General features: G+C 34.2%; 3 protein-coding genes and 1 pseudogene across 3 annotated transcripts; 3 read left to right on the top strand and 1 right to left on the bottom strand.

The window, feature by feature from the left end:
- On the top strand, positions 8,179-8,999 carry LOC104776520 (uncharacterized protein At1g24010-like). Its single transcript, XM_010500610.1, has 2 exons — positions 8,179-8,341; positions 8,450-8,999. The coding sequence occupies exons 1-2, from the start codon at positions 8,239-8,241 to the stop codon at positions 8,794-8,796; spliced, it is 450 nt and encodes a 149-aa protein (XP_010498912.1). The 5' UTR covers positions 8,179-8,238; the 3' UTR covers positions 8,797-8,999.
- Positions 11,429-12,096, top strand: LOC104776519 (uncharacterized protein At1g24010-like). The gene is made up of 2 exons (XM_010500609.1): positions 11,429-11,595; positions 11,686-12,096. Exons 1-2 carry the CDS (start codon positions 11,490-11,492, stop codon positions 12,000-12,002), a joined length of 423 nt encoding a protein of 140 aa, XP_010498911.1. The 5' UTR covers positions 11,429-11,489; the 3' UTR covers positions 12,003-12,096.
- LOC104776518 (uncharacterized protein At1g24000-like) lies at positions 16,064-16,757 on the top strand. Its single transcript, XM_010500608.2, has 2 exons — positions 16,064-16,231; positions 16,318-16,757. Exons 1-2 carry the CDS (start codon positions 16,126-16,128, stop codon positions 16,569-16,571), a joined length of 360 nt encoding a protein of 119 aa, XP_010498910.1. The 5' UTR covers positions 16,064-16,125; the 3' UTR covers positions 16,572-16,757.
- LOC104778841 overlaps positions 22,304-25,621 on the bottom strand; it is a 4,575-nt pseudogene continuing 1,257 nt past the window's right edge.

Raw genomic sequence — 25,621 nt, 5'->3', positions numbered from 1 at the left:
ATCAATTGGTGGCAACTTGTCCTGTGGGAAGGTTATTAAAGGGTGAGGACCAGGGTTCGAGGAACGCCTGGCGCACCAATAACCTATTGGTGGATTGGGATATCCACAGTGATGGATTAGGATCGATGCCCTGCAGGGCCAGCTTGGAGTCCGTTTGGGCGGCTAGCAATGAGGCTAGTGGGGTCGCAGGACGGGTTGTCACATAAAAATCGATTTTTATATGATAACCCATCCTGTGGACCCCACTAGCCTCATTGCTAGCCGCCCAACAGACCGTCTGCGGACCCCACTAGCCCACTGTTAGCCGCCCCAACGGACCCCAAGCTGGCCCTGCAAGGCATCGATCCTAACCCCTCACCGTGGCAAATTTAACTACTCATCCAAATCCACAGTAGGTTATTGGTACGCCAGGCGTTCCTCGAACCCTGGTCCCCACCCTTTAACAACCTTCCCACAGGACAAGTTGCCACCAATTGATCTGCAGCTCAATTGGTGGCAACTTGTTATGTGGGAAGGTTGTTAAAGGGTGAGGACCTGGGTTCGAGGAACGCCTGGCGCACCAATAACCTACTGGTGGATTAGGATATCCACGGTGAGGGGTTAGGATCGATGTCCTACAGGGCCAGCTTGGGGTCTGTTGGGGCAACTAGCGATGGGCTAGTGGGGTCCATGGACGGTCTGTTGGGGTAGCTAGCGGTGGGCTAGTGGGGTCCGCGGGATGGGTTGTCATAATAAGGATTGGCATTTACCTATTCTCGAGGAGTTTATGGATCCGGAGGAAATTCCAATTATCCTTAGTATGCCTATAAGTAAATCCTTTAAACCGGATAGATTAATTTGGCATTCCACAAAAACAGGGAAATATTTGGTTAAATCGGGCTACCGACTTGCACGAGATTTGATTAGGGAAGTTGAGTATGGACCGACGTGTAACGCCCTTAGGGCACAAGCATGGAAACTTGAAGTTCCCCCGAAGATTCAACATTTCTTCTGGCAGATAGCTTCTGGTTTTCTTCCAGTGTTGGAACGACTTGCTTATCGGGGTGTGCGGTGTGATACCCTTTGTAAGCGATGTGATTCTGTGGTTGAAACTATTAATCATGATCTTTTTGAGTGTCTTCTTTCCCGTAGGATCTGGGAGTTGTCCCAGGTTAGACTACTTCCTGATGGTTTCCCTTATGATTTAGTGTATACAAATTTGGACTTTATTTACTGGCGGGCATCCTCTCAATCAGGAGTTTCGGATATTGGTTTTCGTCTTCCTTGGATTTTATGGTCAATTTGGAAGGATAGGAATAAAAAAAATTTTGAGGGAACACAGGCAGAGCCAATTGACGTGATTAATCAGGCTACTAATGATAGGTTGTTGTGGGAGGAGGCCAAGTCCTTTTCCGCGGGAATCCAGGTTCCTCTGGTTTTATCGGAAGGCCTCAGATTGATTTACGGGGTAGGGTTGGTGGTATTGCAATGGTGTGGACAAGATGTTACTCTTGGGAGCTCGGTGTGTTAGACGAAGCCCTTCCCCCCTTCACTCGGAACTACAAGCGTTGATTTGGGCTATGGAGTCTCTCCTCAATACGGGTGTTATTTGTCTTGCTTATGAGACGGATTGTGCAGAGTTAGTGGTGATGGTGCAGTCTCCAGAGGAATGACCCGCTTTCTCCAATTTGCTAGATGATTTCATCCACTTCAGATCATCTCTTCCCGGCTTCACTTTTACCAGGATTCAGCGAGCGTTAAATGTAAGGGCATACTGTCTTGCTCGCTTTTCGAGATCTTTAGTTTCAGAATTATCTTTTGTAAATTCTTACCCTCCAGTTTGGGCAACCAATCTCGGAGTCATTTTCTAATTTAATGTATGGTTGAAAAAAAAAACGTTTAAGCATACATCGGCCGACCTTAGAGGTCTTTTCGTAAGAAGAGCATTAACGTCTGATGACACACAAAACATTTTTTTCAGAAACCCAACAAGAAGGGATGATGACAACAACAAAGATAACATCACTAATATAGCCATACAAGTGAATAAAATGCTAATTCAAAGGGTGAGCTTGATGATCGTTCGAGTGGTTGGCACATAAATAATTTCTTGGTGACAAGTTAGTTCGGCGTCGTATATGTTTTCCTCAAAGTACAACAAGACAATGTAACAAAGCTCGGTCAGATGACATATATAAGAATCAGAAGCTAATATAGTCATATGTTTTAAACATATTGTCAAGTTTTTTCCTTTTTTTATTTGACATATTCAACTAAATCAGAAAATATATAGTGATGAACTGATGGGACTGATGGTTAAGTTACATGTCTCTTTCATGAATTCTGTTCTCGATGAGGGCAATGATCATGTAATGGGAATGCACATCAATCGACTTCTGTAATCAAGGACTAAATTTGGGTAAGAGATATTTTTTCATGTCTTTTATGATTGTAGTTTACATGGATGATTTACATTTTTCACTCTAACAACTGATTTTCCGTTCCTTCTATAATCTACCTTCGAACCCATCAAATGTTGTACAAGCAAAAGAAATTCATTTACAAGTCGGTCATGGTAGAGATCCAAAAGTTATACCGTACCATGAAAAAAATTCTCATAGTTCGCAGAGGTTGCGATAGTTGGGCGTATTTTTATGTCCAGGTAGGTGATACTTTGACATATAATTGGGTTGATATATACCGTATCATAATTTTTTTGATATACATATAGAGGGTTGAAGGATGTAGAATATGATTCTGAAATAAATACAGTTAGTGAAAAGGGTGCTGGCATGAACAACTTCAAGGTGTCTTCTGATGTACCTTTAGTTCAGTGTTTTATGATGACCAAAAGATCTAGAAAGCATAAGGCATTGCTAATGTTTTTTAAGACTTTTATGGCCAAAACTTTCCTTTTTTTTGTCATGAGCAAAATAAAATATCAGATGCTATAATTTTAACATCATACATAAATTATCAGATGCTATATTGTGACTACAAAATAACCATAAACTATCTACCTCAGCAAAATGGAAAAAAAAAAAAAAAAAATCTTCTAAGCATTCGAAGTTTAGGAATCTTCTATGTTTTTTTTGGGTGAAATATAGATCTAACACGTCGGTAGATTTTTTACCGGGCGTAGCCCGGATTATCCCCTAGGATATCTAGATAAACCATATTTAAAGAAGGACATGTAAACATCTTCTTGTTTCTAGAGAGTCGTTAAAGAGTCGTTACACGAGTAGAGCCAATCAGCCAGACGAACCATATGGAGACTTGCCATGCAATGCAATATCATTATTTATTGCTTTGTTACTTGGACTCAGATGGAAAATCAATTTGGCGAAGGAAGCTCAAGATCCGGCCAGTATCAATTCTATTTGACATGAAATTTGCGAAACAGTGACGGATCCGGCTAAGAGTAAATTATTTATTTCAGTATCATTATTTATCTAGAACCCTATGCATGCATATATATCGATCATTCATACAGTTTATGATAATTTATGATGATAGTCATTGTTCAAGTAAGAAATTCATCTCCACCGTTTACAAATTATTAAATAAAAGTAAATATGGACCTATCCAATTTGGTTGTTTTATTATCTAAATAAATGAATTGGATTATCAAGATAAAGTACATTTAAAAGGATAATAATTAATTGAAATTGGATTATCCAATTTGGTTGTTTTATTATCTAAATTAAAGGTACATTGTTTCACTCTATCTTAGTTTGTAACCATTCATTACTCATGATTCGAATAATTTCCTAAATGGCAAAATTGAATGGACAGAGAACCATAAATGTGGTCGCACTCAATCAGATTAAGTTATTTATTCGAGAAGACATTTATTTTTCAAAAAACATGTGTGGTTCTAGATCGGAAGAAATGTATATACTATTAAAGACTTTAATAATAAAACCATCCATGTCATGTCCCTTAATGTCCCTCAGCGTAGTTAAACCCTAGATGATCTATGTTTCACTCTCTTACCATAAAATTATACAAAATATGTTAGCCATGTTAATTTCTACTTTTACCAGTATATTTAGGATCTCCACTGGTGAAGATATCGGATGAGAGGATCGAAGCAGTGGATTTGGAGAACAAAAGCATGTTGCACAGCATCATCGGTGGCGAAATGATGGAGTACTACAAAACATTCGAAGGAACCACATCACAGTTATTCATAAGGACGGTGGAAGCCTTCTGAAATGGTCTGGTGAGTTTGAGAAGACCAGCCATGAGATCGTTAACCCACACGTCATCAAGGACTTTGCTGTCAAGAACTTCAAAATTGAATGGACAGAGAACCATAAATGTGGTCGCACTCAATCAGATTAAGTACTTCATTCGAGAAGACATTTATTTTTCAATAAACCAAGTGTGGAAGAAATGTATATATCAAAGACTTTAATAAGATAACCATCCATGTCATGTCCCTCAATGGGCTATAACTCAGCGTAGTTAAACCCTAGATGATCTATGTTTCACTCTCTCACCATAAAATTATTCAAAATATGTTAACCATGTTAATTTCTACTTTTACCTGTATATATAGGATCTCCACTGGTGAAGATATCGGATGAGAGGATCGAAGCAGTGGATTTGGAGAACAAAAGCATGTTGTACAGCATCATCGGTGGCGAAATGATGGAGTACTACAAAACATTCGAAGGAACCACATCACAGTTATTCATAAGGACGGTGGAAGCCTTCTGAAATGGTCTGGTGAGTTTGAGAAGACCAGCCATGAGATCGTTAACCCACACGTCATCAAGGACTTTGCTGTCAAGAACTTCAAAATTGAATGGACAGAGAACCATAAATGTGGTCGCACTCAATCAGATTAAGTACTTCATTCGAGAAGACATTTATTTTTCAATAAACCAAGTGTGGAAGAAATGTATATATCAAAGACTTTAATAAGATAACCATCCATGTCATGTCCCTCAATGGGCTATAACTCAGCGTAGTTAAACCCTAGATGATCTATGTTTCACTCTCTCACCATAAAATTATTCAAAATATGTTAAACATGTTAATTTCTACTTTTACATGTATATATAGGATCTCCACTGGTGAAGATATCGGATGAGAGGATCGAAGCAGTGGATTTGGAGAACAAAAGCATGTTGTACAGCATCATTGGTGGCGAAATGATGGAGTACTACAAAACATTCGAAGGAACCACATCACAGTTATTCATAAGGACGGTGGAAGCCTTCTGAAATGGTCTGGTGAGTTTGAGAAGACCAGCCATGAGATCGCTAACCCACACGTCATCAAGGACTTTGCTGTCAAGAACTTCAAAGAGATAGACGAATATCTCCTTAAGCAAAGCACTTAAAAGTTGAATCTCTAAGATATATAAGGGTGGGTCTCTATAAAACTTATCTAAGTACAAAGTTTAATAAAATGGATCCTCATGAGTTATCCTTATTTATGATTGTTGAGTTTGGTTTTCGGAGTATATTATATAGAGACAGGTCACGTATTTACGATATATGCCCATGAATATTATTATATCAGTACGTAGTATTTGAACGATACTAGAGAGGTTTATAAATAATAAACCGTATTTTATAAGAAAAGTAAGTAAACCGCTTCCTCAACAAAGAAAAAATAAAAAATAAACCGTATCTTAATGTATATATTAAAGACTTTAATAAGAAAACCATCCATGTCATGTCCCTTAATGGGCTATAACTCAGCGTAGTTAAACCCTAGATGATCTATGTTTCACTCTCTCACCATAAAATTATTCAAAATATGTTAACCATGTTAATTTCTACTTTTACCCGTATATATAGGATCTCCACTGGTGAAGATATCGGATGAGAGGATCGAAGCAGTGGATTTGGAGAACAAAAGTATGTTGTACAGCATCATTGGTGGCGAAATGATGGAGTACTACAAAACATTCGAAGGAACCACATCACAGTTATTCATAAGGACGGTGGAAGCCTTCTGAAATGGTCTGGTGAGTTTGAGAAGACCAGCCATGAGATCGCTAACCCACACGTCATCAAGGACTTTGCTGTCAAGAACTTCAAAGAGATAGACGAATATCTCCTTAAGCAAAGCACTTAAAAGTTGAATCTCTAAGATATATAAGGGTGGGTCTCTATAAAACTTATCTAAGTACAAAGTTTAATAAAATGGATCCTCATGAGTTATCCTTATTTATGATTGTTGAGTTTGGTTTTCGGAGTATATTATATAGAGACAGGTCACGTATTTACGATATATGCCCATGAATATTATTATATCAGTACGTAGTATTTGAACGATACTAGAGAGGTTTATAAATAATAAACCGTATTTTATAAGAAAAGTAAGTAAACCGCTTCCTCAACAAAGAAAAAATAAAAAATAAACCGTATCTTAATGTATATATTAAAGACTTTAATAAGAAAACCATCCATGTCATGTCCCTTAATGGGCTATAACTCAGCGTAGTTAAACCCTAGATGATCTATGTTTCACTCTCTCACCATAAAATTATTCAAAATATGTTAACCATGTTAATTTCTACTTTTACCCGTATATATAGGATCTCCACTGGTGAAGATATCGGATGAGAGGATCGAAGCAGTGGATTTGGAGAACAAAAGTATGTTGTACAGCATCATTGGTGGCGAAATGATGGAGTACTACAAAACATTCGAAGGAACCACATCACAGTTATTCATAAGGACGGTGGAAGCCTTCTGAAATGGTCTGGTGAGTTTGAGAAGACCAGCCATGAGATCGCTAACCCACACGTCATCAAGGACTTTGCTGTCAAGAACTTCAAAGAGATAGACGAATATTTCCTTAAGCAAAGCGCTTAAAAGTTGAATCTTTAAAATATATAAGTGTGGGTCTCTGTAAAACTTATCTAAGTAAAAAAGTTAAATAAAATGGATCCTCATCATGAGTCTCTATAAAACTTACCTAAGTAATGACTTATTAATGTGGTTTGAGTTTGACGGTCGAGCACGAGCAAAGACATTCGGATCGATGGAGACGAGACGACTTGCCATCATCTCATGCAATGAGCAACAACATTATTTATTGCTTTGCTACTTGGACTCGGATGAAGAATCAATTTAGTGGCTCAAGATCCAGTTTATCAATTCAGTATTATTGATTTTTTCAAATCATGTTTGATTTGTTTTTTTCTTTTAAAATCTAATATAATATTTAGTCCCATGTAGTAGTAGTAGGTACATTCTAACAAATTCATTTTGTAGAAAAAGAGAAGTTTTTGGCGAGAGAGATAATAAGTGGGGACAGATATTTCATAAACGAGTCATGATCATGTATTGTCATTTTGAGTTAAGAGACCGAAAAAAATTCTCGCTTGCAACGGAACAAAAATATTTTGTTGATTCATTTTCTTTGCTAATTTGTTAATAGTATATGACAATAGTTACATAGATAAATCACTTTTTTGTTGTTATTAAGTTTTTATGAATTAAAAAATATCTCAAAGACAACTTAAACAAATTTTGCAAACAAAACAAAATCAGTAATTCAGAAAACAATCCACAATACCATGTTCTAATGAATAAATTACATTTTCCAGTCTCTAGTCAATTAGAAATATTAATTTAAACTAATATATATCATATGCTTTCCAAATATATATTTGGTATTAATCCATATATTTTCGAAAATGGAGAATTCCCTAAAAGGAAGGATTCTTTAATTCAGTATTTTTATTTTAAACCCATTTTTAATTATTTAAATAAACTCTGTATTTCATTTTTAGTTTGTTAATGGTCATTTAGTCTTATAAATTGACCATTTGGTTTTCTATTGGAAAGTTGAAAAAACAAAAGTTATGATATTTTTTTGGGAAACATAAAACTTTAAAGGGGTTATTTTTCTGAATTCCCCATTGAAAATGTTCGATTACAAGCCATCAATGTGGTAGAAAAAAAAAAAATTGGTCTGCACAATTTATATAATCTCCCATGCACATACGACATAAATTATTTAATTAATTGTTCATTAGCAGAATGCAATGGTTTTAACCAAAAAAAAATAAAGCAGAATGCAACTCGTTATTAGCGCTGCTTTTAAGCTTTTGCTTAAATTTATAAAGAATCCAGAAGATGGTGACGTTAGGTAAAATCGTAAAAAAGTAATAACTATTGTAACCTTTTCTTCAAACTCTTTCTATATATAAGACACCTTCATTGAGAAGATTATTATCAAACCCACATAACAAATATACTTAGAGAAAAAAGAAAAAAAAAATAGAGAATGACACTAGGAGGATATATCTCTGTTGAGTTTGATATCAAGTCTCCGGCGTATAGATTCTGTCAAGGTTACATGGCGCTAGCGAAAACCACAAGAGACCAATGTAACTATATATTTCCCACTACACATACAAAAACATATGTTGATTCATAACTCAATTAATATTTCTTGATTACAACTCAAATTGCTATATTATATGTTTTCACCAAAGTTTCGACTGAGGAGTTAAAGGTTGATCTACCTTCGGAGAAGAAAAAGGTTCGGCTAAGAATGGAGGGCTTTGAGATCTCGGAGTGGTTCAACACGCTGATAATACCTGATCTCATAGACAGTGATGATGATGATGAAGACGAGGCCAACTCGCGAGACCCAGATTACTTCACGAAGCTCGAAGGAACCATGACCGTCATTCAGACGGAAGGCTGTGACGGTGGCCGAGCAATCTGGACCATACAGTATGAGAAGGTTAGCGAAGACATCAAGGACCCACGTTTCATCGCCGACACTACTACAAGATACTTTCAGGCGATGGATAAGAGAGTCTTCTCAAATCCTTAGAATGATCCGAAATAGTCAAAACAAAGTATATATATATCGATCATACAGTTTATAATAATTTATGTTACTAGTTATCGTTTAATTATGGTTGGCATATAGGAAGTATTTGCTCTTGAAGCTTTCAAGATGCATAATTATCATATCGATCTGCATATTATTGTTGTATCGACGATAAATTTCTAATAAAAGGAATCATTTCTTAATCCATATTTTATTATTGGGTAAGTGACATATGTGAATTATGCAACTCATTGTCTAAGTAAGAAATCCATCTCCACCATTTACAAAATATTACATAAAGGTAAATATGGACAAGGGCAGCTCCTAACCTATCCAATTTGATTGCTTTATTATTTCTGAAGAAATGAATTGGAGTCTCAAGAATAAATTGAAAGTAAAAAATGTAAAGAGTTAGTTGAATCTCCATGACATAAGAAAAAACAATGCACAATTCTAGACAGTACCTGCAAAGACATTCGTAACCAAAATGTTATTATTAGCAAATCACAAGTACGAGACTTGTCGAATATATCTTCTTGTTAATTAAAGTTTAATATCCTATCATTTTTATGAAAACTAAGTTACTCATGATATTACTAATTAAAGTCTTGAATATATGTTTAAATAATCAAGCACATTATAACTTAGACATATGATACTCAATTTTTTGGTTTACTTTTTCTCCAAAATGTAATGTCTAGTAATGAAATTAAAGTTGGTTATTTGAAATTGTTGAGATGACTTGAGCATTTAGTGACATTTATTTGAGGACATTTGTAACTTGTAAGTCAAAATTTAGTCACTTTCTTTTGCTTGTTGAATGGTTTTAGTTACTTGCTAAAAAATTAAGCAGATGCAATAAATTAGCACCACAGATAAAAATATTCTTCCGCGTAGATATCCATTCTACTTTAACAGACTCGTAGTCATTTATGAGCAAATACCAATTAGTGAGTAATAAAGTAATATACTTTAACAGACTTATTAGTCTATTCAATGAATATACTGGTTAACAGACTCATTAGACTCGTTAGTCAGACTCAAGCATTGTACATAATGAATATACTTTATTACATTATGAACAAATACCAATTAGTGAGTAATAAAGTATAAAAAGACTAACGAGTCTGTTACTCACCGCACACTCAAGCATTGTCTTTTCTGACTCAAGAACAGCTTGATGAACACAAATTAAGTCTCATATCCATCGAAGCAATCACATTTGTTTAGACTCATACCGTAATTATTTTAGTTACTCTTCAAAAATTTTTGAGAAACCTTTATATATATATATATTTTTAATTTTGTTTTTAGAAATATTGTTTTGTTATTTATGTTAATTGTTTTCATTAGTCTTTTAAAGTTTCGCATGTGAAACTATTGGAAATTTAAAAAACTAAAGAAAAACACTACAAACCTGATATTTTAAAAAAAAACCTCCATTTTTCTTTTCCAAAAAATATCCCCTTAAAAATGGTTTCACATGCGATATTAACTTTGTCAAAAAAAAAATACAATATTAACTAAATAATTGGGTGAATTAATTAAGCTGATTGTATATATATATAGCTGTCACATGTCTGTTAAGCTTGTGGTTAAATTTTATAAAAAATCGATTTGGTGAAAATGTTATATGGTGGGGTTAGGTAAAAATAATTAGTGTAATTTTCAGAAATTTTTTTCTATATAGAAACACCTTCATTGAGAAGATTCTTATCAAATCCACACAACGTATACCCCATAAGAAAACAAAAACAAAGAAGAGCGAGACAGAGAGAATGACACTAAATGGATATTTATTTGTGTACTGATTTTTACATAAAGTCTCCCAAAAGCCAATGGTAACGATCTTCTCCATTACTTATACGTACACATCTCATCGTTAGACAGTCATAACCATTTACAAATTCTTTTGGACCAAGATAGTCACATATAGATTTACCCTATACTGTGTTTTGCGGACCAAAAGGTTTCTAGCAAATCAGACATACTCGTTCAGTAGCTACTTTAATTTAAAGATATATTCATTGTATTATATAAATGAAATATCTAGATATATTAAAAATTAAATTGTCCAAACCATTATAACTTCATCGCATTCACATTCTTTTATACTCACATGACTCACATTTTCTTTACAATGTATTTTGTAAAAAATCAGTAACATATGATACTAAATACTTGCTTGATTGGAAATAATTGGTATTGCTACATTAGGTAGATGATTTTTTTTCCACAATGTGCTACATTGGTAATTAATTAAGTGGGTGAATCCAAATATTTAGAAAAAAAACCCATGAGATATTAAAGTTGGGTGGTGGGTTTTAGGTAAATATAAAATCTGTAATATTTCACTATATAAACACCTTCATGCATGAGAAGATTATTACTTCCTCTGTCCTAAGATATATAATATTTTAGGCTTTTTTGTTTATTTCAATTATTAGTATTTTCTCATGTTTCTATGCATAATTTTCTTTTAATTTAATAGTTTATGAATTTTTAAATTCTGTAATATATTTTTCTATTAGTTGAACTTTTATAAATGATAAAAATTTATTACAGTATTTGTTAACTTTTGTGCTTTTAGCCAAAAAATGTAAAAAAAATAAAGATGGGACAGAGGAGGAAGTATAAAAAAAAAAAAATCAAACCCACACAAAAAGAAAAAGTAAAATCACTAATTAGAGAAGATGACACCGAAAGGAACTTCTTCCGTTAATTTTGACGTCAAGTCTCCAGCATCGGTCTTCTTTCAAGATTTCATGGTGAAGACGAATTTTCCTAAGGAAGGCCATGGTAATCAACTCTTCTACACTACATACATACATCTCAATGAATTTACATTTTTCTTGATTAAGACCCTTAAATCGCCATGTTTCACCATAGCCGAGCTAGAGATCGACAATGTGGCCGGTACGGGGAAGAGAAGGAAAAGGTACAAAATGAGCCGCTTTCAGATCACGAAGGAGTGGTACAAGACTATCAGAGAATCCGTCCCCAGTGACAAGGTGTGGCAAAACCCGGATTGTTTCAAAACGCTCGAAGGAACCATGACCGTCATTGTTAAGGAAGACGGTAACGGAGCCCACGGGGTGTGGACTGTTGACTACGAGAAGACTCGCGGTGACTTGGACGACCCACGCTTCATCACCAATACTTGTGTCAAATTCTTTAAGGTGATGGATGAGAATCTAACAAGTTAAATAACGTGGAATCCCATATACTGTATCTAAGCTTATTGCAGTGTTGCAATAGCTAGTTATTATTTACAATAATTTTCATTTAAGATGTTTTTTTACTCATAAAGCTTTCAAGATGGATGATAGTATATCGATTTACATGTTATACTGTTATTGTATTGACGTTTTTTCGGATAGAGGGGGTTAAATAATCCACGTTTTATGAAAGGAAATTGGGTAACTGAGATATGTGCATAATATTATGCAATTTTCCGACTCTCCACCGTTACATACAAAAATCAAAATAAACGAAATAAATTACCAAATAAACTGGAAATACAAAATCTCAAAATTTTAAATCTGCGTGACTTAAGAAAAACAAGGGACAACTCTATACAGCACGTTTACCATATGAAAAAAAAAATTCTATACAGTAAAATAAAATAGATAATTATCTACCAAGGTTTTCAGACCAAAAAGGTTAATAGTAATGGACCAAACAGTATGAGAAGGTTAGCGATGACATCAAGGACTCACGGTTCATCATCGACACTACTACAAGATACTTTCAGGCGATGGATGAGAGAATCTTCTCAAATCCTTAGAATGATCTGAAATAGTCAAACAAAGTAGATCTAGAACCCTATGCATGTATATATATATATATATATATATATATATGTGTCGATAATTTATGATGTTGCTAGTTACAATGTTGAATAATGGTTGACTTTTAGGAAGTATTTTGTCTTGAAGCTTTCAAGATGCATGATTAATTTATCGATCGGCATATTATTGTATCGACGATTCCCATTAATAAAGGGGGTAAATTATGCATCTCATTGTTCAAGTAAGAAACTCATCTCCACCGTTTACTAAATATTAAATAAAAGTAAATATGGACCAATGCCAATTCCTAGCCTATCCAATTTGGTTGTTTATTATCTAAATAAACGAATTGGATTATCAACAATAACAACACGTTATTGTTTTGGAAAGAAAAAAAATACTCAAAAAGATATCTATAGAATTATGGCAGCTTTCTCTCTCTTCTCTCTCTAAAAAGAGAAAAAGCATGTAGTTGTATTCGCCGGCCAGAGTTAATCTGGCTTTTCTCTTCCATACTCCGCCGTCCGGATTTTTCCGGTAAAGCTGTCCAGTTTGTTTAATTGGCTTCAGCTCGACATCCTCCGGCTTCTACAGCGGTGGTTGGTCGGTTTTTGTCTGGCAGATTCGGTTCTCACATGCGATTTTGGCCGGTTTTTATCGTTTCTTTTGCAGTAAATCGGTTTTTGGCCGATTTCTTTAGTTTTATTTAATTTCTCTTTCAATAATATCTCTGGACCTATGTATGGTGGGGCGTTTCGGCGATCTCCAACTAGCTCCTCGAGTTTGGTTTTTATGGTCTCCGGTGGTTTCCGCTGAGATCCTACAGTATCTAATCCGACCAGATCGGGTGGTTTACTGTTTCTCTCTCAGGTGTTCTCACGCCGGTTTTGTTTCTTGAGATCTGTGGTTTACAACAAATCATCATATATGATTATGAGAAAAAATTAATGAAAAGAAGACGTATTTCTAGCATATTTGGATTGCCTGTAGCCGTATTCTACATGTATATGGAGCTTCGATCGAGCAAGCTTTTGTGGATCAATCAAATTTATTTCCTTTTTCTGATTTTGCCAGATCTCATTGTTAGATGGGTTGGAATCCCTGTATTTGGATCCATTCTCTCTGTTTATGCAGTCTCCGGTGAGAAACAACCAAAAATTGATGCTTCACTCATTTTCCGGCGTCAATAGTGTTCACATGTATCGGAGTTTTCAACGACAAAGGATGACGGAAAGTTTTATCGTTTCTCTTGCAACATGGTTACACCACGTGTTTTTGTTATTGACAAGTTAGAATCGCAAGAGTTATCCTTCAAAAAAACTTTTGATGTAATCTTTGGGCCTGGTTTTGGGCTTATAAACTTNTTTGAGAAAAATCAAAAAAATTTGAAAAAAAAAAAAAAAAAAAAATTATCAACAATAAATTAAAATGAAAAGTATAATAATTAATTGAATTTTCATGACATATGAGAGATTGTGGACTATTCTATTCTTACCAAAATGTTATTATTAGTAAATTTACACGTACTCTTTCAGTAATTACTTTTTTCCCAAAGAGACTATCAAATTTTTCTTCTTATTTGTAAAAAGAAATTTGTATCCGTTCATTCTGATCATATGTTATGAAAATTAAGTTAGTCATGATATTAATAATTAAAGTCTTCAATATATGTTTAAATAATCAAGCAAATTATCCATGGTAGTAAAAAAAAATTGTTTTTTTTTTCTCTCTATAGTAATTGAAAATTAAAGGTGGTTCTTTGAACTATATTTAATTATTTATGTGCCATATTTTTTTTGTAGTGATAGTTGTGTGAAAGCATTTACTGACATTTATCCGACGACTCGTTAGTAAGAATTAGTCACTTTATTTTGCTTCTTGAATGGTTTTAGTTACGTGCTAAATTAAGCAAATGGAAGGAAAAAATTGTAGTAGACAAATGTCTGTATTCTTCTGCGTAGATATCCATTCTACTTAAATAAACTCATTATGAACATATATCAATTAGTGAGTCATAAAGTAATGTAATGTTGTCATGGACGATTCACATTCACCACACGCTCAAGCTTCGTCTTTTCTGAGGTTAAGAAAAGTCTCATATCCAACAAAGCAATCACATTTGTTTAGAATCATATCTTAGTCATTTTGGTTACTCATCATAAACTTTTGAGAAGCCTTTATAAATTTCTATATTTTTTGAATTTTTTTTTTATGGATATATTTGTTGTTATTTATTTAAATTTAAGTTTATTAGTCTTTCAAAATGTCGCCTGTATAACTATTGGAATTTAAGAAAAAAAACTATAAAGGTGTTATTTTTAGAGTATTTGAATTAATTGCTGAACATAATGTATATGTTTATAGCTGTCACATGTCTGTTAAGCTTTTAGTTAATTTTATGAATACTCGCTATGGTGAAAATGTTAGATGGTGGGGTTAGGTAGAAATTTCTGTATATTCACGCATTAATTGAGAATATATTCTTATCAAATCCACACAACATATACAGAAAAAGAAAGAAAAAAAAGAGCGCCAGAGAGCGAGAATGACACAATTATTAACTCGGATGATAATAAAATTTATACTATTTAACTTTAATTGTATAATAAACGAAATAACCAAAATAAAAAATCTGTATCCTCGAACTAAAGCAAAGTATGTTATTGAATCTTCAATCTCCATCAGAACCTGTTTTCTTTTTTGTTTTTTTTCTTAAGTTAAGTACGAGGAAGCCTTAGCCGATGAGTGAGTAAGAGTGAGTTGTACAATCAAGCCTTAGCCGATGTGTAAGTTGAGTGACGTCACGTCACTGATGTAGAGAAGAGATATATAATAGAGGCTAAATGTGTAATTAGTAGTGTACAAAACCCTACTGTATATGAATACTGTAACATTATGATCAATACAATCAAGCCTCTCTTTACATATTGGTATTTATTCCATAACATTCACTATTGAAGTCCATTTTGAGTTTCATAACGTTCATGTGGGTTTATGATCATATCATAGACAAACTTTTAAAACGCGTTTTGTGTTACATGAACGTCATAGAGTTAGTCATTTTAGATGAATTTGACTAGTTATCATCCTATTATTTTCACATTATATAATATCTAAAAATGTATCTCCAAACAAATCAATTTACGTAAAGACTTGATTGATTGAGTTAATAGATAAACTAACTAGGCTGATGAATTTATTTAATCCCATGTCTCATATATATAGATCGTTCACATTTACAATCACAGCACATTATTCTAATAATGTGTTAAAAACTAAATAATTGCGTAAACCACTCTTCATTGGAGTTCATTGATATACACTACTAGGGCAGATGTGTTATCATTTAATTTGGTCCGTTCGTTTTATTTATTTTCCCATGTGCCACATTAGTTAACTGAGTGGGTGAAGTGTGGTTAGGTAAAAATAGTTAATGCAATTCTCATAAACTCTCTATAAATAGACGCACTGGTAGATAAGATTACAATCATCAAACCCACAAAACATCCTACAAAGCAAACAGAGAAAGATTCAGAAAATGGCACTACATGGAACTTGGTCTGGGAAGCTTGACATTAAGTCTCCGGCAGCCAGATTCTTTAAATCTTTCACCGACGACATCATCTACCCTACTGAGGGAATAGGTAAATAATCAACTCGTCCACATTTCATTTATACTTCTTGATCATCGATCAAAAACCTTAACCAATATTTATATGTTTCATCGTAGCCGAGGAGGTGTTTGAGTCGATAGAATCGGAGAAGAGAACAGTGACGATCAAAATGAGTGACCGTCTGATCTCAGAAAAATACAAGTCGGTCAAAGCAACAATCACCGTTACGCCTAGAGAAGACGGAGACGGTAGCCAGGTGGTGTGGACCATCGAATGCAGTAAGATTAGCTCTGACATCGACGATCCACAATTCATCATCGACACTCTTGTTAATTTCTTAAAGGAGACTGATGAGAATCTTCTTCCATAATCTCTTATAGCTCACAAGGTTCGTCTTTATATAGAATATTCTAACAATTTAAAATAAACTGGAACAGATCTATCTGTGTGTCTAAGTTTTATTTAAGTATCTTTATTTACATTTCGCGTTTTGAGATGTATAAACTGGTGTGGCTATCAAGATGAACAATAAAATGATTTGCATATTATTGTTGGATTGATGATTATGAAATTTTCGTAAAAGTGTTAATCTAATCTGCATTCGATTAAATGAATTAACGAGACACGTGGATGATAATGCAACTCATTACTTGAATAGCGAATCTCCACTACATAAGAAGAAACTATGGACAAATCTTGACCGCTACATGCAAGACTTTTAGGACCAAATGGCTTATATTAGCAAACCGCACGTACATACGTTTTTTTTACTAATATAAGGGACCATCAATGTTTTATTTTACTCTTCTATGAAATTAATCACAGTATAATTTCATAGATTTGAAAAGTACCAAAAATTTGAAAATGTTTTAATAATCAAATAGCATTTGATATACTTGGTTCGAGTTAACAGAAATTTGCAATTTATTTCGAGCAATTCGAACTTTTACACGTTTTTCCTTTTTTTTTAACATCTATAAACATAAATTGTCAACAGAGGGGCTAAGCATTAAGCAAATGTTTAATTAAGACATACATAATTAACTAGAATGCCAGTCGATCAAAGACATGTACACTTCTCTTGCAGCTAAACGGCGCACATCCTAGTTTAAGCTCTCTCGGTTTCACAACTATGCGTTTCGTTTCTTCTTCGCTTTTTGGTAGATTGACCACCACAAAGTATCTTCTATGCTCATCCATGACTCTTCTAACTATAGCTTTGCGTTCAACATCCACACCAATCTCAAAAACCCGCTCAGGGGCTTGAGGCTCTACGGCTCTACCATGCCCTTAAACATTCTGTAGACATTTGCACTTGTGACTTTGAGCCTCTCGTTTGGCGGCTCCACATCTTCAGTAGCTGTTTATATTGCAACGTTCACAATCTCTTACTAAAGACACAACTCCGCAATTCTGAAGCAACAACAATTTGGAGTAAATTATTAACTATAACCAGAAGTAACACTCATATGGTGGTATGTCATTGGTTGATAAGTAAAACTTACACGAGAGGTGGACCTATGAGCTTCACAAACTACAAATTGCAAATACACAGAAATCCCAGTCAGTGGCTTGCCACTCTGATTCCTTCACCTGCAAAGGCAACAATAGCATGTCACTGCTGATTGATCATGAGCAAAACAAAACTCAACTAATGTTGTGTCGTCTTAATATAGGATCTTACCAAGTAAAATCTTGTGTTTGCCTTTCAAAGTATCATTTGAGGGCCAATCAGGCAAATCACCTTTGAAGATACCATCTGCGCCTCTGCCACCATAAAAGTGAGGTATGAAGGGCTTCTTAGGGCCTGACTGGTTCAACCGCAGCGTTTGCGGTTGCGGTTGCGGGAGATTGCGGAAGCGGATGATTGCGGTTTCAAGCGTTATTAAGCGTTTTGAATGATTCGTTTAGTGTTTTAAAATGGGTGCGTTTGCGGGAGTTTACGACGGGTTGACCAGCATGTGCAATAACGGTTAAAACATAATAAATGTAATATATAATTATATAAATGTTTAAAAATACCAAAAAAAATTATTAAACTTGATTTATAATTAAAATTCATTAAAAAATACTAAAATAATTATTTAAAAAACAAGTAAATTTCATATTGAAATACTTATTACTTTATGCATTTGGCTTTTTACCAAAACTTAAGTAATTTGATAAATGACAAAACATATGTTTTAGAACGTAGATCTTCTTTCGTAAATCTCACACACTTAATAAGTTCCGTGGGGCTCGGTGGTAATGATCAAACGAGAGTTAAGAAGAGTCACTCGTGATTTTTTTTATATTTTTCACAAATAATCTTATTTTCTTAATTTTTTTGACGAAATGTTATATTTATTTAGAATTTATTGAACTCGTGCGATATGCCATTAAATTTACATCAAGTTTTCTGGATTATTGTTAATTGAAATCTTATTTTCTTCCAATTGTTTATTTTTTAATATTTTTAATCGCATTCGTACTTTATTTTCTTTCATCCTTAATGAATAAAATAGCTAGGTAAAAGATATATAAAATATATATTTCATTAACATTGATTTGTTTCAAGTTTAAAAAAAAAAAAAATCAAAACGCAATTGCCCGCAAACGCAAACGGTTGCGGAAAACAGCTTTTAGAATTCCGTGGTTTGAAGCGGTTGGGAGCGATTGAGAGCGGTTTGTGTGATTGGTACTAATCGCTAGCAACCGTTAGCTCCCGCAAACGCAGGGAGAACCAATCAACACCTTAGTGGTCATTGTGCAACATTACTATTCAGCAAGCTATGTGAATGTATACTATACTCATGCGATCATGCTAGACTTTTCTTTAAAAAATAATAATAATAAAGTACCACAAGTCTGCACCTTCTTCGCTTTATGTCTAGCAACGGAGCACACTATATCCAAAGTGCCATATTTTTGTTCATCAACTCGAACCTGATGGTTTTACCCGATGAGCAACCAGAGTCATGTAGTAAGAGGACTCACAGAGTCATGTACCTGTTGAATATTATTAGGGTAGCGAGAAAATCCAATCAATCCATCAATTTGGTATATATATATATAACGGAGCATATGTTTAATCATAACGTACGTACCACGCTACCAGCTAGAGGAGAGGAGAGAAAGAGTTTAAAAATTGACCTCCAACATATTGTAACGAACTAACGATGAAGCCCAACCTTGGCATAAAGCTTCATCAAGATACTTCCGGTACGCATAAATAGATTTTTGACAGTCGAAGAAATCAGTCCACCAGTGAGTGATCCATCCATAGATGATGGCAGTGAAATATCCTATAAGACACATCAGCAAATTAAACTAATCTATCTATCAGTCCATTTAACAACCCTAGAAAGTAGAAACGAACTATGATGGTTTAGGTTAATTTTGTGAAACGAAAGAACTAATCACAACTAATCATAGATCAATTCTCTCTAAACAACGATTAATTAATAAGCTGAAAGAATTACTTCGGCTTCGGCCGCGCGCTTGATGGCAAAATTCCCTATGCGCATTGAAATTACTATACCCAAATCTCATTTTTGATTTATGAAACGAAACCACTACATTTTTTTGGGTTAGAAGGAGAAACCATCAGCATACATATCACCATACCACATTTATTTATTTATTTTAATTTTTTATTAAAATACTAAATTCTTCATTAACTCTTTGTTGCTTATATGAAAATATAATATATCCAATAATTAATTAAATATATAAATCTAATATTGTAAAAATATGAGTTCAATAAAGTTTAATTAGTTATTTTAGATTTCATTAAAGGGTAAAATAGAAACATCAAAAATTTTGATTTTATTTCATCTTTTCATATATAATATATATATATATATGTGTGTGTATTTATAGAATTATTTGCAATGAATATTAGTTGTATTTATCATTTATTTTAAGGTAAATATGAGATACCTAATCAACAATACTTTTCTCTCTGTTCTTAATTGTTTTTTTAACGATAACAATTTTTTGTGTGTGTTAGTAATTGAACATTAAACTATAAATGAGACTACAAATAAGTAAAAAAAAAAATTATGATGAATTTTATTTTGAAGTTTGACAACAAAATAAAATAAAAGAATTTTAGTTTGAAAACAAAAAAAATATACTCAAATTGATTTAGGCAAAATGAACCAGTGGCTAAAAAAATACTGAAGCTAATTTAATCAACAAAAATAACTATAAACGACTTATACTTAACTCTATTTTTGAGTATTAAGATTCATCATAATCTTTTGTTTATTTATTTTTCATTTAATTTTGTTTTGGATAAATGGCAATGCATGAGGTGTGATGAATCGTTCATGAAAACATCTGTCCTCACTTTTTGACTCACTAAGTTTTGATTTTTTGAAAACGAAATTCTAATATTGTCACGTACCTACGTACGTTGAAGTGTATATATATATTTTTTTTGAAGTGTATATCTTATTATATAGACTTGTGTACATATATAATTTAATTCATTTACTATAAATATTTTTAAAATTTACATTCTGTACATAATATATATATAATTTATTTCATCTACCGTATGAATCTATACTATTCGTAGGAAACACTTACCAGTTACCGGCTAGCATTAATGGAGAGTTTTACGGAGTTGGGGAATTGCACCAGGAAAATGATCAAAATCAATCCCAACTATTTGTCAAACGCTTTTTTATACCTAAACTTCAACACCCTGCAAATAACAATCTGAACTGTATTTAAATTCAAATTTGCTATCTAAACCATATAAAATGTTGTCATTTTCAACTTCTGTTCGAACAGTGTTAAATCAGAGTTTAACGATGTTAAGTCAAACGATTTGTGGCATCCATATGGCACCGGGAATGACCAAAACTAAATTGTTTTGGTCATTTTTAGGTCGGTTGTGGAAAGAAACAAAGCGTTTGACAAAAAATGGAGTATTGCAGTCTGTTTCGGGTGTGTCGTGAGACTTCATTTTTTGTCATTTCTTGTCATTTCTTACTATAAAATACCCAAAAATGACCAAAACGACGTAGTTTTGGTAAGTTTCAGTGCTACGTTGAAGTCACAGACCGTCTGACTCAACATCATTAAACTCTGATTTAACACGGTTCAAACAGAGGTTGAATTTGACAATATTTTATATAGTTTAGGTAGCAAATTTGAATTTTAATACAGTTCAGCTTGTTATTTGCAAGATGTTAAAGTTTAGATATAAAAAAGCGTTTGGCAAATAGTTGGGGTTGATTTTAACTGTTTTCCCGAAATCACTTACCAATTACCGAGTAGCATTAATGGAGAGTTTTACGGAGTTGGGGAATCGCACCATCCCAACCGTTACCACTACGCACTTGTAGTCATTGCCATGGAATTGGTAGGAAATGTTTTCAAGGGTCCTGACCGTTAACCGTTGGTGGTCCAAACAATCTCATTTCTCCTCGGAAAGGCATATGATATGTATAAAACAGAGTTGTGAATTTTGGAAGACATATGATATGTCGTTAGATATTCTGTTCATTTACTATATATTTATATATATATATATATACTAGATAAGGTCCACGTAATAACACGAATAAAATTTTTATAAAATTATTGAAAATAATTAAGTAGTAATAGACATGTTTTTAGATTTTATCTTATAACATTTTAATATTGAATATGAACTTCTCATATTTCATTTTAATAATCTCTCTATTATATAAGAGTTTAAAGGCTTTTTGCATTATTTTATAAATTATCTTTACAGCTGTTAATTACTCAATTAGATAGAGTATCCTTCAACACAAAACCTTTAACTTTTACTCATTTTTTAAAGTATCCTTGACTTGAAGTCTTGAACTAACCAAAGCGTGTTAATTTAAAGAATTTGTTACCCTTTTTGAGAAACAATTAAAGTAATTACTATGAGAGAACAGATGAAAACGTAGTGATGAAAGTAAAAACCAAATCTCAAATGGTGTTTACTTAAGAATATACTATATTTAGGTTACTAAAGGGAGTCTAGGCTACATATAATTTAAAATTATATCTATATATTCAAAAAACAAAATTCTTTGGTTTGAGGTCAATAATACACACTCAGGCTAAACGGCACCACCTAGCCTAAGCTCGCTCGCTTTTCACAACTATGGGCTTCTACTCCGCTTTTTGGTAGATTGACCGCCGCAAAGCTTACCAACGAGACTCAAGTATCCTGTATGCTCATCTATGACTCTTCTAATATAGCTTTGCGCTCAATATCCACACCAATCTCAAAAACCCGGCGAAAGGCTCGGGGCTCTGCCAAGCCTTTAAACATTATGTAGACATTTGCACTTTTGGCTTTGAGTCTCTCATTCGGCGGCTCCACATCTCCAGTAGCAGTTTCTATCGCGACTTTCACAATCTCCAACTGGGACAGAACTTCTGTCATCTGATGCATCTACAATTTTGGATTGGATTTCATTATTATGATAATTAGCAGCAGTGACACTCGTGGTGATATATCATTATTGACATGTAAAACTTACTTTAGAGATGAGCCTATCATTTACATAAACTACAAGTTCCAAATACACAGAAATCCAATCATTGGCTTGCCACTCTGATTCCTTCACCTGCATGCGCAAGGGCAACAATAACACATATCACTGCTGCGCTAGCTAGCTTAACGGATCATGCATGAGCAAAAAAAATTAATGTAGTGTCCTGCGTGATTAATATATAGATGATCTTACCAAGTAAAATCTTTTTTGGTCTTTCAAAGCATCATCGGAGGGCCAATCAGGCAATTCGCCTTTGAAGATACCAGCAGCGGATGCTCCACCATGAAAGTGAGGTATGAAGGGCTTCTTGGTGGTCTCTGTGCAATATTTATTAATGATAAGTCAGATTTTATTTATAAATCAGGCTAGACATTTCTTAAAAAAAAACACATATAAATGCACGACAAGTCACCTTCCCCTTTAGGTCTAGCAACGGAGCACGCTATATCCAGAGTGCCAAATTTTCCTTCATCAACGCGAACCTGAAAGGTTTTACCCGATGGGCAAGCAACTGAATCGTGTGCCAGCAGAGTCATGTAGTAAGGGCATTAATGGGAGAACTTTTTTTTGTGTTCTTAGATTAAATATATAGTGAAAATAATGTTAGATCAGTTATTAAGATCATAGATAAAAAAAATGGAAGAACTAATTATGGTGTTCTTAGAATAAAGATATAGTGAAATAATATTCATAAACATTTTACAAATTATAAAAACTTATAAAATAACATTTAAATTGCTTACTTATATAAAAGCAATTGTATACTTATAAATTAATATAATATTCTTAAACATATTACAATTATAAAAACTTATAAATTAACATTTAAATTGCTTACTTATATAAAAGCAATTGTATACTTATAAATTAATATAATATTCTTAAACATATTACAATTATAAAAACTTATATTTTCTTTTTTAATATAATATTTTTAAACATATTACAATTACAAATATTTTCTTTTTTTCCAAAAAATCTCGTCCAATCACATGAAGCCACGTCAAATAAGAACTGGGCTTAAATCAGTTCTACATAAAGAACTAAAAAAAGTGTTCTAAGCCACTATTCATTATTTTTGTAATTTTTTTGGGCTTAGAACACTCTTGGTGTTCTCCCATTAATAATGGCCTAAGAGGACACACAGTTCTGTAACATGTTGAATTTTACTAGGGAATCGAACTGGAAGTTAGTTCCCTGACAGATATGAAGAAAGAAAATTAATGGAATCAATTTGAATATTTAGTGTATATAAAATAATGTACCAACCAGCTGAGGAGGAGTTTAAATATATAAATATATACCTCCAACAGATTGTAACGATGAAGCCCCAACTTAGCATAAAGCTTCGTCAAAATACGAGGATAACATCCTTTACAGTCGAAGGCAAGCAGTCCAGCAGTGATCATAATTCCATCCATAGATGATCGTAGTGAAATATTCTCAATATCGAATCCCTATAGAGAAATACCAATCAGCAAAGTTAAAATAGTACATCAATACTATATCAGTCCATTAATTACAACCCTAGAAACGAACTAGGATGAGGTTTAGGGCTAAAATTTTGTAAAACAAAGGAACAAATTATAAAAGAGATAGTATAGAAAGGTTATATATGTAATTCATTTGGTTAGTAAACCCTAAGCCAAAGGCTATATATATTGTAATTCTTTCAATGTATCGAATCATCTTGTCTTGCTTAATATGGTATGAGAGCTGTAAGATCTAAAAGACCTAATTTTTTTTTTTTTTTTTTTGGTCGCCGATTCCTCTGTTCTTATCTTCTCCTTCTCTTCTTTCATCTCTGTTTCATTTCTCTTCTCTTTTCCCGGTCATGTCTTCCTCCTCCAAAGTCATTGGTACCGCAGGTGCGTCCTCTCTCCTTAACATTAATATGTCGAACGTCACCAAGCTCACAGCCACCAACTATTTGATGTGGAAGCATCAAGTTCACGCCTTGTGCAAGGGTTATGATCTCGCCGGTTACCTCGACAGCTCTGTTGCTGCTCCTGACGCTACGGTAACCACTACTGATGACTCCACTGCAAATCCGGCTTACAAACACTGGATGCGACAAGATCAGCTCATCCTCTCCAGCCTTCTTGGTGCAATTTCGCTCTCTGTCCAGCCTCTTCTCTCTACCGCTGCAACATCGGCCAAGATCTGGCGCACTCTCGCTGATACCTATGCTAAGCCTAGTCGTACTCATGTCAAACAGATTCGTGAACAACTGAAGCATTGGAAGAAAGCCTCCAGATCGATTGAGGAATATTTTCAAGGCTTTACCACACGTTTTGACCAGTTGGCCCTGCTTGACAATCCTATCGCCCAAGAAGATCAGATTGACTACATCCTTGGTGGTCTTCCTGACGAGTACAAACAAGTGGTCGACCAGATTGAAGGTCGCGATACTACACCATCGTTGACTGTTGTTCTAGAGAAGTTGATCAATCAAGAATTGAAACTTCAAACGTTGCTCACTGTTTCCTCTCCGGTTCCAGTCTCTGCCAATGTTGCTTCTCACCGAAGTAACAACAACCGTAACTCACATCAGTCTCGTGGAGGTTCGTCATGGCAATCACGTCAACAGTCTCAGGGGCGTGACCGTGGCTCCAATGGTCGTGGCTATCAGGGGCGTTGTCAACTCTGTGGCACTCATGGTCACAGTGCTCGTTGGTGTACGCAACTTCACTCCTCCGGTCGTGGGTTTGCGTCGTCTAGTGGAAACTATCAAGCGTCACCCATGTCTCCATGGCAGCCTCGGGCGAATATGGTAATGGCACCGTCATCCTCCTCGGCAAACTGGGTTATAGATTCAGGTGCAACCCATCACTTGACCTCTGATTTAGCAAATCTGTCTATGCACCAGCCGTATAATGGTGGAGAAGACGTCACCATAGCTGATGGTTCG

This window comes from Camelina sativa, chromosome 3 (genome assembly GCF_000633955.1).
Source record: "Camelina sativa cultivar DH55 chromosome 3, Cs, whole genome shotgun sequence".
NCBI classification, from domain to species: domain Eukaryota; kingdom Viridiplantae; phylum Streptophyta; class Magnoliopsida; order Brassicales; family Brassicaceae; genus Camelina; species Camelina sativa.
Note: the sequence above shows the minus strand (reverse complement) of the source record. Positions and strands in the feature narration are given on the sequence as shown.